This window comes from Strix aluco, chromosome 16 (genome assembly GCF_031877795.1).
Source record: "Strix aluco isolate bStrAlu1 chromosome 16, bStrAlu1.hap1, whole genome shotgun sequence".
In the NCBI taxonomy this organism is placed as follows: domain Eukaryota; kingdom Metazoa; phylum Chordata; class Aves; order Strigiformes; family Strigidae; genus Strix; species Strix aluco.
In genome coordinates this window covers 16,028,699-16,043,837 of record NC_133946.1, presented here as the reverse complement: position 1 = coordinate 16,043,837, position 15,139 = coordinate 16,028,699, and the positions used below count along the sequence as shown (strand labels likewise).

The window sequence follows — 15,139 nt, the reverse complement described above, 5'->3', positions numbered from 1 at the left end:
TTCTTTTTGGTATCCAGAAAGATTTATTATGCTGTACCTGACCACAGTAAATTTATCTGTCTCAGTCTTGCCCATTTATCAAGTTTTATTAGCTGCTTCTGGAGTTTTGATTCATTCACAACCCCTTAATTTCAAAAACTCTAAATGAGTTCGTGTTGCAGGACCTCCACTATCCATCCTGTTTCCTTTGTAGGCAATTTTCAATAATGTGTGTGATTGCCTTTAACACAGATGGAGCCAGGGATTCCACTAAATTGAAGATAGGATCCCTCCTCAAAAAACAAACAAGGATTGCCACATTGTAAATTACATGTATTTGCAGTCAGTATGTAAGTGGATATGAGCGATGAAAGCTTTTCAAAATTTATTCTATGAAAGCTGTTTTTCTTTTTTATTCTGGAAGGTATAGCTTTATCTGTGGCAATATTTAGAAGTAAAAGAGAGAAATAATTATTGGGCATAAATCTCTTGCAGTCAAATGCAATCTATGTTTAACTGTAGAGGGAGACCAGAATAAGACTCTGGTGAGCCATAGTTTACAAATGAAGGTATTTACTGAAGGTTCATGCCAATCTGGCACCGTTGTGCAATACTGCTATAATAGGATTATTCACTTAACTTTAAGAAAATGTAAAAATGTGAATATTATTTGGACTTAAACTAAGCTTAAATTTGTAAGAACTTTTTGCCCTGTGAGTTTTGTTAGGGTCTCATACAGAAGAAAAATATTTACTAGTCCTTTTTGCCAAAAAGCCTTATTTGAATTTGGCTGTCATAACCACAGTTCTTCAGAAACTGGGCTTCATGTTTCTCAGACTGTTTGTGGGGTTTTATCCCCGTTAGTTCCTTATGTTGTAGTGGCAATCTCCTGACTTGTGGGAGCGGGCTCACTGCAGTAAGTGCGTTCTCAGTTTGTTATGATTTCAAGGCTATAGTCTGTTTGTACTGTAACTGGTTAAAGCCAGTTCTACAGCTACACCTCATCTGCTGTCTTCTTAATCAATGAAGTATTTGCTGCTGAGGACAGACCTCCTTTTCAGCCTATGGAGGGATCAAAAAATTGCTAGTGAGTACTTAGTGCTTCTGTGGCAACTACAGATGATTGGTGTTGGATTCCCAGTAATGGATTACTGAGCAGAGAGTGTTATTGCATGAGATTTTGGGGAGAAAAGGTTGTTTGCTTTTGTTCTCATGTAGGCATTGGTTGCAAGATACACAGACAGATTCTGTGGATAAATTAGTATGCATTTAGTTGGTCTTGTGCAACTACTCATTTCACAATTAGACTTGAATGGTATTGTAGTGGTTATATTGTCTACTTCATTCTTTCAAACTGCAAAAATGCTGTCGTGTTTAGCGATGGGTCATAAGAAAAATTGTCCCACAATGTGACTTAAATGACCAGTCAGTGTGTCCTTTGGCTTGAGGTGCAACACATATCTCAGCTTACTCTGCTCCTGCAGTATTTAGTCCCCTGGCAAGACTGGGAGCCTTTGAAGTTGAGCAGGCTGACGTGTTACCTGAGAAAACAAGAGAGGAAAAGGTCATTTGAACCTGATGTGTTAGTACTGCTGTGGGTGAACCATGCCTGAAAGATAGTGAAGACTGAAAGAAAGGAGTGGATATTGTGTGAAGAGATGGTGCATAATAGAAACATTTTGTAATGAGGCAGCTGCTAGGTCAAAATGAACTGAAACAAATGTGTGGTTTTAAAGAACAACCCAGCCGAGATGAACGGTTCTCCTGAATGTGACCAGCTGCAGTTTGTTTTCCAGTCCTGGAAAGAGCAGATGTGGTCTGACCTCACTCCAGTGAAGCAATAACAAGGGTCTGTGACTTTTTATTCTGTCTACTTCTGTCCTACAGTTGTTTTCTTGAGCTAACGGATGGTTTTCTGACAGAATATGCTCTGGCTATAGTCTTATTCAAAACAGTTCAAGTCAGAACTTTGAAGGCTTTATGACTACCTGGTTAAGCAGTCAGGAGCACAAGTAGTGTTCTCCTCTATCCTTCCAGTTGCCGGGAACTGAGGGGAAAGAGGAAATGAGGGAAGAAACTTAGGTCAATGTGTGACTCTGAGCCTGGTGTCACTGGCAGAATTTTGGGTTTTTTGGTCATGGATCGGTCTACATGACACCAGGCCTGCTGGCAACAGATGGGGTACACCTGTCTCAAAGGGGGAAAGGATCTTTGACAGGAGTTAGCAGGGGTCACTGAAAGAGCTTTAAACTAGATTTGAAGGGGGAAAGGGATAAAACTAGGCTCATTAAAGATAAGCCTGGGGGTGGCATGTCAATGGCCAGTAGGGATGGTGTGCTAGCAAGGTCCTTCAGTCTGCTGTCTCAGTGGAGGTAGGGGATGGAGATCTATGTGGCAGCAAAAATGCGAGGGTTATTGATGTTTTAGAAACCATGGAAGTTCTTAAGAATGGTCACATAGGAATTATCCAAAAAGGTGGAGGGTTCAGTAGTCCAACTGAAGTGCATCTACACCAATGCACGCAGCATGGGGCAACAAAGAGGAGGAGCTGGAGGCCATTGTGCAGCAGGAAAACCGTGATATAGTTGTCATCATGGAAACATGGTGTGATGACTCACAGAACTGGAGTGCTGCGATGGATGGCTATAAACTCTTCAGAAGGGATAGGCAAGGAAGGAGAGGTGGTGGGGTAGCCCTGTATGTTAGGGAGTGTTTTGACTGTCTAAAGCTTAATGATAGTGATGATAGGGTTGAGTGCTTATGGGTAAGAATTGGGGGGAAGTCCAAGGAGGCAGGTATCATGGTGGGAGTCTGTTATAGACCACGCAACCAGGATGAAGAAGCAGATGAAATATTCTATAAGCAGCTGGGAGAAGTCTCACAACCGCTAGCCCTTGTTCTTGTGGGGGACTTCAAATTACCAGATGCCTGCTGGAAATACAGCAGAGAGGAAACGGTCTAGGAGGTTCCTGGAGTGTGTGGAACAGAACTTCCTGACAGCTGGTGAACCAACTAGGGAAGGTGCCCTGCTGGACCTGTTGTTTGTGAACAGATAAAGACTTGTGGGTGATGTGGTGGTTGCAGGTTGTCTTGGGCATAGTGTTTTTGATGGTTGAAGAAGTAAGGAAGGGAGTCAGCAGAACTGCTGTCCTGGACTTCTGGTGGGCAGACTTTGGCCTGTTTAGGAGGAGCCTGGTTAACAGAGTCCCTTGGCAGTCCTGAAGGGCAAATGAGTCCAGGAAGTCTGCACATACTTCAAGAAGGAAATCTTAAAGGCACAGGAGTGGATTGTCCCCATGTGCCAAAAGATGAGCTGGTGGGGAAGACCACCAGCTTGGTTGAACAGAAAGCTTTGGCTGGAACTCAGCAAAAAAACTAGAGTTTATGACCTTTGGAAGAAAGGACAGGCAACTCAGGAAGACTGCAAGGGTATCATGAGGTGTGCAGGGAGAAAATTAGAAGAGGCAGAGCTACTGCCATAAAAGACAATAAAAAACATTTCTATAAATACATTGGCAACAAAAGGAGGGCTAAGGACACTTTCCATCCTTTACTGGATGCGGGGGGAAACATAGTGACAAAGGATGAGGAAAAGGCTGAGGTACTTAGTGCCCTCTTTTCCTCAGTTTTTAATAGTAAGATCAGTTGTTCTCTGGGTACCCAGCCCTCTGAGCTGGAAGACAGGGGAGAGGAGCAGAATGAAGCCCCCATAACCCAAGGGGAAATGGTTAGTGACCTGCTATACTACTTAGACACACACAAGTCTATGGGGCCAGATGGGATCCACCCAAGGGTACTGAGGAAGGTGGCAAAAGTGCTCACCAAGCCACTTTGAATCATTTATCAGCAGTCCTGGCTAACTGGGGAGGTCCCAGATGACTGGAAGTTAGACTTTAGTAAAGCCTTTGACATTGTTTCCCACAGCATTCTCCTGCGGACACTGGCTGCTCATGGCTTGGACGGGTACGCTCCTCACTGGGGGAAAAACTGGCTGGCTGGCCAGCCAGTGGTGAATGGAGTTAAACCCAGTTGGCAGCCAGTCACACGTGGTGTTCCCCAGAGCTCAGTACTGGGGCCAGTTCTGTCCAATGTCTTTATCAGTGTCTGGGCGAGGGGACCGAGCGGACCCTCAGTAAGTCTGCGGATGACACCAAGTTGGGCAGGATGTTGATGTGCTGGAGGTGGGAAGGCTCCACAGAGGGTCTGCACAGGCCGGAGTGACGGGCCCAGGCCAACTGTATGAGGTTCAACCAGGCTGAGTGCCGGGTCCTGCACCGGGGTCACAACCACCCCACACGACGCTGCAGGCTCGGGGCAGAGCAGCTGGAAAGCTGCCTGGAGGAAAAGGGCCTGGGGGTGCTGGTCGACAGCGGGCTGAGTATGAGCCAGCAGTGTGCCCAGGTGGCCAAGAAAGCCAGTGGCATCCTGCCTTGTGTCAGAAATAGCGTGGCGAGCAGGGATAGGGAAGGGATCTTACCCCTGTACTCGGCCCTGGTGAGGCTGCACCTTGATTACTGGGTTCAGTTTTGGGCCCCTCACTACAAAAAGGCCATTGAATGACTCGAGCGTGTCCAGAGAAGGGCAATGAAGCTGGTGCAGGGTCTGGAGCACAGGTCTGATGGGGAGCGGCTGAGGGAACTGGGGGTGTTCAGTCTGGAGAAGAGAAGGCTGAGGGGAGACCTCATCGCCCTTTACAACTGCCTGACAGGAGGGTGTAGCGAGGTGGGTGTCGGTCTCTTCTCTCAAGTAACAAGCAATAGGACAAGAGGAAACGGCCTCCAGTTGCACCATGGGAGATTTAGATTGGATATTAGGAAAAATTTCTTCACCAAAAGGGTTGTCGAGCACTGGAACAGGCTGCCCAGGGAAGTGCTTGAGTCACCACCCCTGGAGGTATTTAAAAGACATGTAGACATGGTGCTTAGGGACGTGGTTTAGTGGTCGACTTGGCAGTGCAACATTAATGGTTGGACTCAATCATCTTAAAGGTCTTTTCCAACCTAAATGATTCTGTGATTCGATAATTCAGCTTTTTAATAAAAATGCCTTTTTATCAGCTGTGTAGTGTCACTTCAGACATTTTTTTTTTTCTTAATTCTCCCTTTGTGACTAGCATTAAGGCTCAGTATCTATGTGAGTCCTTACAAGTGGTATCCTTATTTATCCAGAAGATCTTTTCTATTCATTTTTGCATTGGAGTCTTAGCAAGTTTATATTTTATTTATTTTCAGCAAGCTTGCTGCAGGGAGCTGTACTGTTACTAAGTGCTGCAGAAACAGAGAATCCAACATTGAAGAGCAGAGTTACATGACACCCTAAAGGCATAAGGACCATTTATTTGGAGAGGTAAAGGAGCGAACAGTCAGCAAAATTCATGGCTTGATGTTTTTATACAAGGCTAACCCTTACAGAAGCTGCATGCCTGCAGCTCTGCTGGAAAGTAAATGAACCAAGAAAATTCTGTCCTCAAGTTGAGGTAGTTGGTGTATGAAAAATGTTGGGTTTTTTTTTTTTCCTCTGATGTTTATTTTGTCATATTTTAGGAGTTCTTAATGTGCTAGTGGCTTTTCTGACTACAAATTAAGCTGATAAAATTTTTTATTTTTATGTGCATATATGTGGGAGAGGGAGAGACAGTGAGGGTAGTGCTGGAAATCAGGCAAAGATTTGCATTCTTGAACAGTTGATAGTTATATTAAATAATATTTTCCAAAGGCATTGGGTCCGATGAGGGATACTTCAGATGATATTACACAGTAGTGGTTCTGCATTTCCAGTAACCTGCTCATTTATTTCAAAGGACGTAAAGCATTTTGGAGATTAAGTAGCTGTTTTATTCTCTTCAGTGACAGAGTATTTTTGTACTGCCAGTTTATGCAAGCAGCAGTGCTCACTGAGGTCAACGGGGCTAGCAGTGAAATGGAAGGTCAGTCCAATTGTGCATGAGCTTCCTTGAGCATTTAGTAATTTCTCTGAAAATTAGTCTTCCTACATCCTGCTGCTGGGTGTTGAAGAACAGAATTCTATCCTAAATTTGGATTTATTGCTGGAAGAAATATTATTGCTGCACTTTAAAATAAGAGTAGTATTCCTTAATGACGTAATTGATAATATTCTTTTGATAATACTGCCAGGTATTTTCGATGCGAATTTTAATGAAGGATAGTGTAGGTGAAAAGCATGTAAAAGAAGAAAATACTGTAAGGAGGTTCCAAAAAACCCACATGCTAGAAAAAGAAGGGTTATAGAGAGTCAACAAAGTCAGACCTCACATCGGTGGGGCCCGTTCTTTCTGGGCAGCATGGTTGGACAGGGATAATCAAGTGATGGCTTCTGTCTTGGAAGTAGTATGGCCCCAGCCATGGCCACGCTACCAGCACCTACCTCCTTTAAGAGGGTCTTTTAGGGACAGTGTCTGCCTGTTCACAGTACTCAGAATACCCAGCCAGTCAATTTTTTGAGGGTATGAACTTCATAAGAAGTGCTGGTTTTCCTTTTAGGTCTACAAAAATGCAAGGCTTTGTGCTCTTGTGTAATCTTGCAGGCTGTGTATGCTGAGTTCTCCACATTAATTTTTTTTATGTAAAGAATTGTAGTGAGATTGCTTGCAATAATACCACAGTTAGGGGAGAGCCGAGTTCCCTCAGAGAGTTGATATGATTGCTCTGTGATTCTCTCCACCTTCACTGAATATTCTAGAAAATATTCCAAATGAATTAAAAATGATGAACTGTTTTACCATAAGGAAAGAGATGTGAAGCCCAGATTCTGCTGGAAAACTTAAAACTGCAGTTATATCTCCACAAAAAGACCTTGGAAATAGTTGTTTAAATAGAATTTGAGGTTTTGTTGCCAAATAATACTTGCTGTCATGACTTTTATTCTAAGCCTTTGAAATGTTGGACAGTGGTATGTACTTTGACAGAATGTTTGCCTGCAATCATTGTTTAGTAGAAACATTCATTTCACTATGTTCACAGTACTAGAAATTGGGACATTCAGGTAGGTAATGATGACAATTAATGCTGTAATGAACATTTTTCTTTTTGCCTTTTTTATGTAAAATAGCATAGGAAGAAAAGACAGATGCCAGGGGTTTTTTTTGGCATGCTACAAACTACAATTCTTGACCTGAAAATATCAGAATAATCTGATGATAAGGATGTGAGTGTTGATGATACAGTCCAATCAGTGTATAAAGAGGTTTTGAAACTTTTTGTTTCTGTGGTCTTGGTTTCTTTCATTTCTTCTATCAAACCCAAATAAGGTATTCATCTTAGTGCCTCTCATATAATTTAGAGAGAGGCACTGAAACTGTAAGGAGCTGGGAATTGTGGATGAAACAATCTAAATTAAAATAATTTTGAGAAAAATTATGAAGAAGATCCCTTGGATAAAACTGTGGATCTGCTGAAGACCCTGTTGCTCTAGTTTGTATTTGGATGTGGATAGAGATGTCTGTAATGTTAGTGAGGATTTTCACCTTGTGGGATTTGCACAGCACAGGCATAGGCTTGGGAGTATGCACACACGTTAACATCAGGGCTGATGTGACTGATGATTTGTTTATCAGTCAGAGGGATATTTGAGTCTTAATTTTCGCAAAATAATGAAGACTGAATGGGGATCTTGTTATAGTAAACAAACTAGGATTGAATGACCATAACTTGGTTCATTTTAAAAATGATGAAAGAATAAAGAAAAATTGGTTTGTGGCTTAGGTCTTGATTACAAAAATGGAAAATCTTGACAGACTAGTGAGGCTGAGGGATATGAAAGTGACAGAGCTTGATTTTCCTGGAATGAAAGATGCTGATGCTTTCTGAATCCCCCAAGGAAGGAAGGGAACTGCCTGAAGAAGGATACAAGAACTAATTGGAAAATCTTCAGGCAATGGAGAAGAGCCAGCTGATCTTGCTGATTTGTAAAGATTTTTATCACACTTGTCTCTGCTACGTTCCTGTCATTCTACTAAAACCTAATCCCATTGGGTGTTCTTACAGGGATCTAAGTAACTTTTGTATTGTCCTGGAGTCATCTGATGACGAACTTTTTTTGTTGGTGGACATGGATCTTACTTTGTCTTGACATCTTAATCCATCCGTCCTCAATTTGAAGCAAACAGTACATACCTAAGTTTTTTAATATGACCACTTGCCTTGTGAGTAGACTTTATGGGTGCTCATGGGTTGCTGTGATGTAAACCTTTTGTGGAAATGCTGACTGCTTTAGCAATTAGCTTTGCTTTTCTTCCTTTTATTTTCATCCCCTGTGCCTGATTTCTTTAATGATAGATTTATGTGGTTGTGGTGCTTCCTACCTGATATTAAACTATTAGTTTTTTTTTTGGTATGCATTTTGGGGTTTTTTTGTGTGTGTTTGGGGGGGGAGGGGGGGTGTTGGGGTTTTTTTGGTTTGTTTTTGCTTTGAAATTACAGCTGTTTCCATCTCCTGCAAGCACCTGAGACCCAGTCTGCACCAGCTGAAGTGGAGAAGCGCAACTGCATCCTGTTAGCCACAAGAAAGCGTTCCTGGAAGTGTGGTGCTCAGTGAGTTGGTGGATAGCATAGCAGTTTCTCATGTGTGGTTGGTGTCATAGAAAGGCAATGTGTGCAGAGGCTTGTATATATGTCACTTAGGTCACAGAGGGTATAAAGGCAAGATCTTCGGGTTGGCCAGCTGGCGTTTTAGTGACTGTAAGACAAGTGGCAGGGCAGGATATTGAATGATGGAGACAGGACTCGGAAACGGTGGGTGAAGCAAGGGAAATGCTGCACGGGGAAAAAGCATTTGTGTCTTGTGCCCCAAGTGAGACAGGTTTGGGATTAGTTTCAGGCAGGGAGGGCATAGATCATAAGTCTGGAAGCTAGAGAAAGCTATAAAATCTTTCCTTTGAGAGTTTACTGCATCAATGTCTTAATGCTTCCTCTCTTTCTCCATGCTTGCAAAGGTCCACACGTGGCACGTTAGCTTTTGGTTACGTGTGTCTTGAGGAGGAATGTTTTCTTCCAGACCTTAGTACACAGGCTTCAGTTTAAATTCTGTTTTAATTTTCTTGCTGTTGTGGAAAGTAAAACTACATAAAAACTAAAAAGCCAATCACACAACAAAAAATCCACTTTAAGTAGAAGATTAGATTATTAGATTGGTTAAAAAATGGAAAATGTCTTGTGAGCTATAGGACGCTGGGCCTCTCACTTTTCAACTGATAGAGCCAACAGCTAGGAACAGATTTAATGTGCTGTTCTGGGTGAGGTTGTACTGGTTTGCTGCTAACATGTGTTGCATTAAACTGCACTTAGTCTTGTGCTCGCCAAGGAATGTGACTGGGTTAGCAAACTGCTTTCTTATCAATCAGGAGTCAAATGATCCGGAAGAGGAACACAGAGTTCCCAGTGAAGGATCACTGGAAGCAGGACAGCTTTGCTAATTAGATTCCTTCTTTTTTATTGTATTTTATTTTTTCACATCAGTAGAATTCTGCATACAAATGTATTTGGGCAGAGTGTGTCAAACAGTACAAATCATTGTTATGATACATTAATCAAGGGCATGGAAGAACAGCTCTGGGAGAGAAGATTCCCCTGTCTTACGTAAGCTTTGATCTGCAGTTTCTCGGTCACCTCATCTCCTTCCATGAGGACTTCTGATCCCAGAAGGAGTAAAATTTGCCATCTTCTGGCCCTGGCAGTTCCCTTATAGTGAAATGTGTCAAAAGACGTGAGACGCTATGGCTAAAGTCCTGGATAAAAGTACTTGTGTGCACACCCTTTTAATGTTTCCTTCCCTTGCCCTGCCCTGCCCGCCCCCCACCCCCCAGCTAAGCTATGCTTTCGTGCAGTTGAAAGGTTAGAAATGGTAGTGACTAGAATCTCAATGCAACTTAAACATCGTATCTTCATTCATCCTTGGAAATCTATTTTGTATGTCATGCTCTTATCCCTGAGAAGTGATGGAAGCCTCTATATCCTTGAATATTTTGGGGGATAATTGCACTGTAGGGAATTAACGTGCACTTGTAGTCAGTGACCCAAAAATAAATGGCATTGAGGTCCTTTTGTTGTTCTAGCTAAGCACCCTGATGTTCAAATGCTTGTGAATTTTCATTCTGCAATCCCCCTTGTGAGTCCAGCTCCCTGTGCCTCTGCCTTGCAACCCCCCGTACTGTCCCTTCCCCTCTGCTGCAGCACTAGGCTGACTGCCTGCAGTTCTGACTTGATCTTCTTCCTGATGGGTGCACAACAGATCCTCAGTCAGAGCCCTGGGAGTACAGAAAGAGAGTAGCCTTGTGGTCAAGGTACTAGACTGAAACTTGGATTTTTATACACTCTGACAGACTTGTTTTGTTATAGTGCTTGGAAGTCCCTTAGGGAATGGTTGACAAAAGGTGTGTTGTCTCTTAATTACCTTTTGAAATCAATGGGAGATTGTATGTCTAAATATCCATATGAGTTTTATCCTGTATATGTTTGTTTACTGTCTACAAAGGAGAGAACAGTACTTTCCTACCTCATAGAACTGTGAGGGAGCAAAAGGAGGGGTAGCTGTTCTTCAGAAAGATCTCTATCCTGGATATAGGAGGGAGGTGCTCTGTTTTTATCCTCATGTCTCCTGAACCTTCTTCCCCGATAACATCTCCTTGAGTAGATAATTTTCTCTTCCTAATATGTGCACACATATTTATGTATGCACACATTTTCTTATACACACACATATATATAGGAATGTATATATAATATATATTAAACATTATTTTTATACTTCATATAGTAGTTTTAATCTATAAAAATATTTTAATCTTAAGTGAAATACTTTCTTTATTTTGTGTAATCCACTGCTTTTACATTCAATCAATTAATTTTTTGTTAGGGGTGGGCCATAAACATCTGCAGGCTGTAGAAAGATGTTGGTGTTCTGCCCAGAGTTAGCGTTTGCTGCGCTAAGGTCGTTCCTCACCATCCATGCAGCTTATGTCCTGACTATTTATGATTAATAAAATGCTGGTCCCTTGGCTGCTTCTTATCACATGTGTTAAATCTGGATGGATGGATGGATGGATCTGAACTGCCAGCCATTGCTAGGTAGAAAACAGCTTGCTAACATACAATTTAAGGGAAGAAACAAACAATTTATGTACGGTTGAAAGGGCACAGGTAATAAAGTAAATAAGTTCTGAATAAAATGGTCCCTAAACATTCTTCTCCTGCCTCACAGACATTTGTGAAGTGCTTTGAGATCATTTATACAGACATCACAATATCCTTGTACAACTCTTCTCAAATTTTCCTCCAAACAGAAGAAATTTTAATATGAATTATTTCTGTGTAGGGGGTCGTGTTTCTTAGGCTCATGTAATGCTTCTCTCACTAGCAGTCACTCTGATTTGTCTTTAAGATTAGTAAATTTTTTTCAATTAAAACAGAATGTAAAAATATTGCCCAATTAGAAAGCATTATTGTGTGGTTATAAGTACCCTGGAATGTACTTATCCACTGGGAGCATGCAGATGTCTGCTGGAATTTAATTTCTCTGCAGCACGTTGGGGGTGGGGACAGAAGAGAAGTAGCCAGAAAATGATGGTTGCTGCAGTAAATACCAGGCTTCTCCCAGTGACCTGCACTGACTGCAGAGCTTATTACATCTAACGTAAGCATAAAACATCTGTTTGGCAATGCTGTTCTCTGGCTGCTCTGTATTTGTACAGCAAGTTATGTGTTCCTGGCTGATTGTTGCCTGTTGTGGGGAGTCATGAAGAAAAGGGGGTGTCGCATTTAAAGCTTATTGTAAGAAAGATGTTATGAAATACCTGCAAGGCAGCACTGCCCATTAAGCAGTAGCAATCTTGCTTCGCCTCTGTGGTGTGGTCCCTTCCGAGCTCCAGAGCCATAGGTGTGCAGGCCAGCAGGAATCTTGCGGGTGGATGGTGTAGCCTGTAGCAGGCAGCACGGATGGTGAATAAGGCTGTTGTTTCAGACAGCTAACTTTAGAGTCCCCCAAGGGCGTGTTTTATTTGAGGGTTCCTACAAAGTCAGTCTGTGTTGTCAGGTGGTGATGCCCTGCAATAAGGCAGAGGTGGTGAACCTTGCGCTCTCAATCTATCGCATTCTTCCTTGGAGCACAGTGCTGCTGCTGGTACGTGGCGTGCGCTGTCCTTGATCCGGGCCATCGAAGGTGAATCCAGGGCACTGCCTTCAGCAGCTTGTGATCTTGCTTGATTTCAGTCATTGTTAACAAAGCTGACACTTCCACTGAGGTGGCTCTTGCCCGACTGAAAGTGTTGCAGCAGCACTAGTTGCGTGTGCTTTGCAGTAGCTCTTACCCCACCGGGCTACAGAGCTGCGGTGAGTGCATCTGCACAGCGTGTTGGCCCTTGTGGGGGCAACTCCCCAGAACCGGTGAGTCTGTATAACCCAGCAGTTCCTGGTCTGGTTGTACCCAGTGTGGTTTGATTGACTCCCTTACAACCCAACAAGCTGCCTGGCGGGTGACTCTGAAGGGTGGTCAGGTAACAGCTACATGAATAAAGTACAGAGCTGTTTGAGGTCACCAGTGTTCTTATATCTAGTTTGCAAGCTCTGTAGGCTGTTAGATACAGGAAGAAAATGTTTCTTTGTCAAGGGATGTTTTACATTCGAAACAACACCTTGTTTGGGTGGTTTGTGGGGTTTTTTTGTGGTTGATTTTTTTAATGTAGTGTTTCTGAAGGGGATCCTGGCAATAAATATGAGCCACCAGCCTGAGGAGTTCTTTTGTACGGATGCTTTTGAGTCTGTGCCTGTGGTAGCATATTTCCTAGGGAAGTATCTGAGATAGGATTATTCACACCTCAGATAAAATGTATTTATTTTATTAGCAGCAGTTTCAGTATCTCCAATTTTCAGCACTTGGTGAAGATGCAGAATTTGCTTTCTTGCTAGAAAGCCTTCACGTGTGTTTCCATGTGTGGATCTTGTTTCCATGGCATCAACCTTTAAGCTTGAGAAGTATTGGTGGGAGCATTAGCCAGTGAATAGGTGTTAGGAACCAGCCCTGCTCCGTGTAGGGCTCTGACTTGCAGTGAGGATAATAATATGGGATATGGGGATGATTTATGCATTTTATCAGTCAGGGCTTAAGGCTTTGCCTGTCTGTAATATTGTGGAAAAGAAGACTTGGTGCAGTCCTGCTAGTGCTCTTGCAAAGGCATTGCTTTTCCTGCTGCTTTGTCTTGATTTTTCTGAAGAGGAGGCCATGCTGGAGTGTGCTGACTTGAATTCTTTTTCTTGCCCTGTTTACCCAAATGCTGTAATGTCTTGGCTAAACACCTCTATCCACACAAAAAGAGTGTGTTTTGTCTTACTTGCCGTTGTTGTGTTAGGATGGCATTGACTAAATGTTTTCATGTCACAGCTGTGGAGTGGGTACATCCTGAGTAGTAGCGATTGCAGTGTTTATTTGTAACACAATTGCTCGGGCTAGTCTGTGTGTCAGTCCTGGGTATCTTTTCCAGTAACTGCTCAAGCACAGTGAGCTGAGTACAAGGACTGTTTTGTTAACTTCTATGGTTTTATGTTATGTAGACATTGAAGTGATTGTAGCAGTTTCTCTGGCCATAAAAACTATAAAGTTATGCATGCACAAAACCATATAAAATTTTGATGGTATGGACTTACATTTTTTTTAATATATTTGAGCATATACTTCTGCTTTATATTTTATCATTCCAAATATACATTTAAGACGTAGAATAACGTGCTTATTAATTTTCTCCAGCTCAGTAGTACGTGTAATGGCCAAGTAGGTGCAAGACAATGAACCAGATACAGGATTTTGAGGGGATTACTTCTGTTTTAATTTAAAACTTGAGGGCACTCAGCAGAGCAACCTTGTGTAAGGTGATGTCTGTATTATGTCAGATGATTATGCCGGCAGTGACCTTGCAAAAGAATTCAATGGGAGAGAGAAGCCCTTGCAGTAGGGCAGTGGGCTGCTCTTGCTACTTGTGTTACCATTATTTGTGAAGAACGTATGAAAGCTTTAGGGTGTGATACTACGTGATATATGCTAAAGCAACTTAAACATCTGACATGTTCACAGCAGCTGCAAAGAAGAAAGAAAAATACACTGACTATGAGTTTGCTTTGAAAAGAAATTCATAACGGCTTCCATCACTAATGAGGTTGGAAGAAAATGTTTGCATTGGTTTCTTTCTTTTTTTTTTTCTATAGCTTTTAAAAGTTAAACCAGCCTGCTGCTAATAGAAGAGTTGAGTTCTATGGTATTTTTTCTCCATTCTAGACAATTGACCATAGGGATCATATCACTTCAGGTTTATCACACTGAGCCTGTATACTTTGTGCAGGTCTTCAGGGCTCATCTGAAAAAACAGTATAGATAAGAGAAATGGAGATCTTCATCGCCTTTTTGATTCCCAGCTGCCTCTATACAGCCCTGATCTTGTGAAGGCTGCATTTCTCTATGCCTGTGAACAGTCTTATTGAATCCTGGGGATGTTGTCAAGGGTGTGATGTTTTTGCAGAATTGTGGCCAGTCTTGCTCCTAAGGATTGACATGTCACTGGTGACTGCATTTTGAAAAGAAAATGCTTGTTTATGAACAAAACAAACATACTCCCTTACCACTAAGCCCCTAAGTGAGACTACAAATAAAATGTTGTTTAAAAGTGAGAACACTTCAACCTTGAATTTGCATCCTACAAACTGTCATTGTTTGTTTCAGGTTAATTTTTAATTTCCTGTCATAATTGTGGTTGTCTTCCTACTGGTAAGTGGGTTCTTTTTTATTCATTCATACTTCTTTTTCAGATCGCATGTGGCTCAGAGCATAATCTGGCAGTAGTTGGTAAGTAGCTTAATTTTATATCAAATCCTCTCACCTTTTTTTCATTTTTAAGTAGCACAAGATGAAAGAAAAAAGTGCACATCAAATATACTGAAGGGCATTGTGTGCCACTCAAAGGAGGAAAGTAACATATAGATATGGAGGAAAGAAGAGAAACCAGTGGCATAAGTGGTGATGATGAAGAGGTGCCATTGTTGACCAGCCTCTGTAAGGAGAGAGGGCTTGCATGTAACAGCAAAATACATTTGCAGAGTGCTACTGCCTGTTTTAGACTGGAGCCATTGCAGCAATTCAAGTTGTAGATTCAGAGTAGCATTTA

General features: G+C 42.1%; 1 protein-coding gene across 1 annotated transcript in view; it reads left to right on the top strand.

The window, feature by feature from the left end:
• Positions 1–15,139, top strand: part of SERGEF (secretion regulating guanine nucleotide exchange factor) — a 156,898-nt gene that overhangs the window by 80,208 nt on the left and 61,551 nt on the right. The window contains exon 10 of the mRNA XM_074841681.1: positions 14,784–14,820. Within this exon, the coding sequence (XP_074697782.1) occupies positions 14,784–14,820 (37 nt within the window). The remainder of the gene's footprint in view (positions 1–14,783; positions 14,821–15,139) is intronic.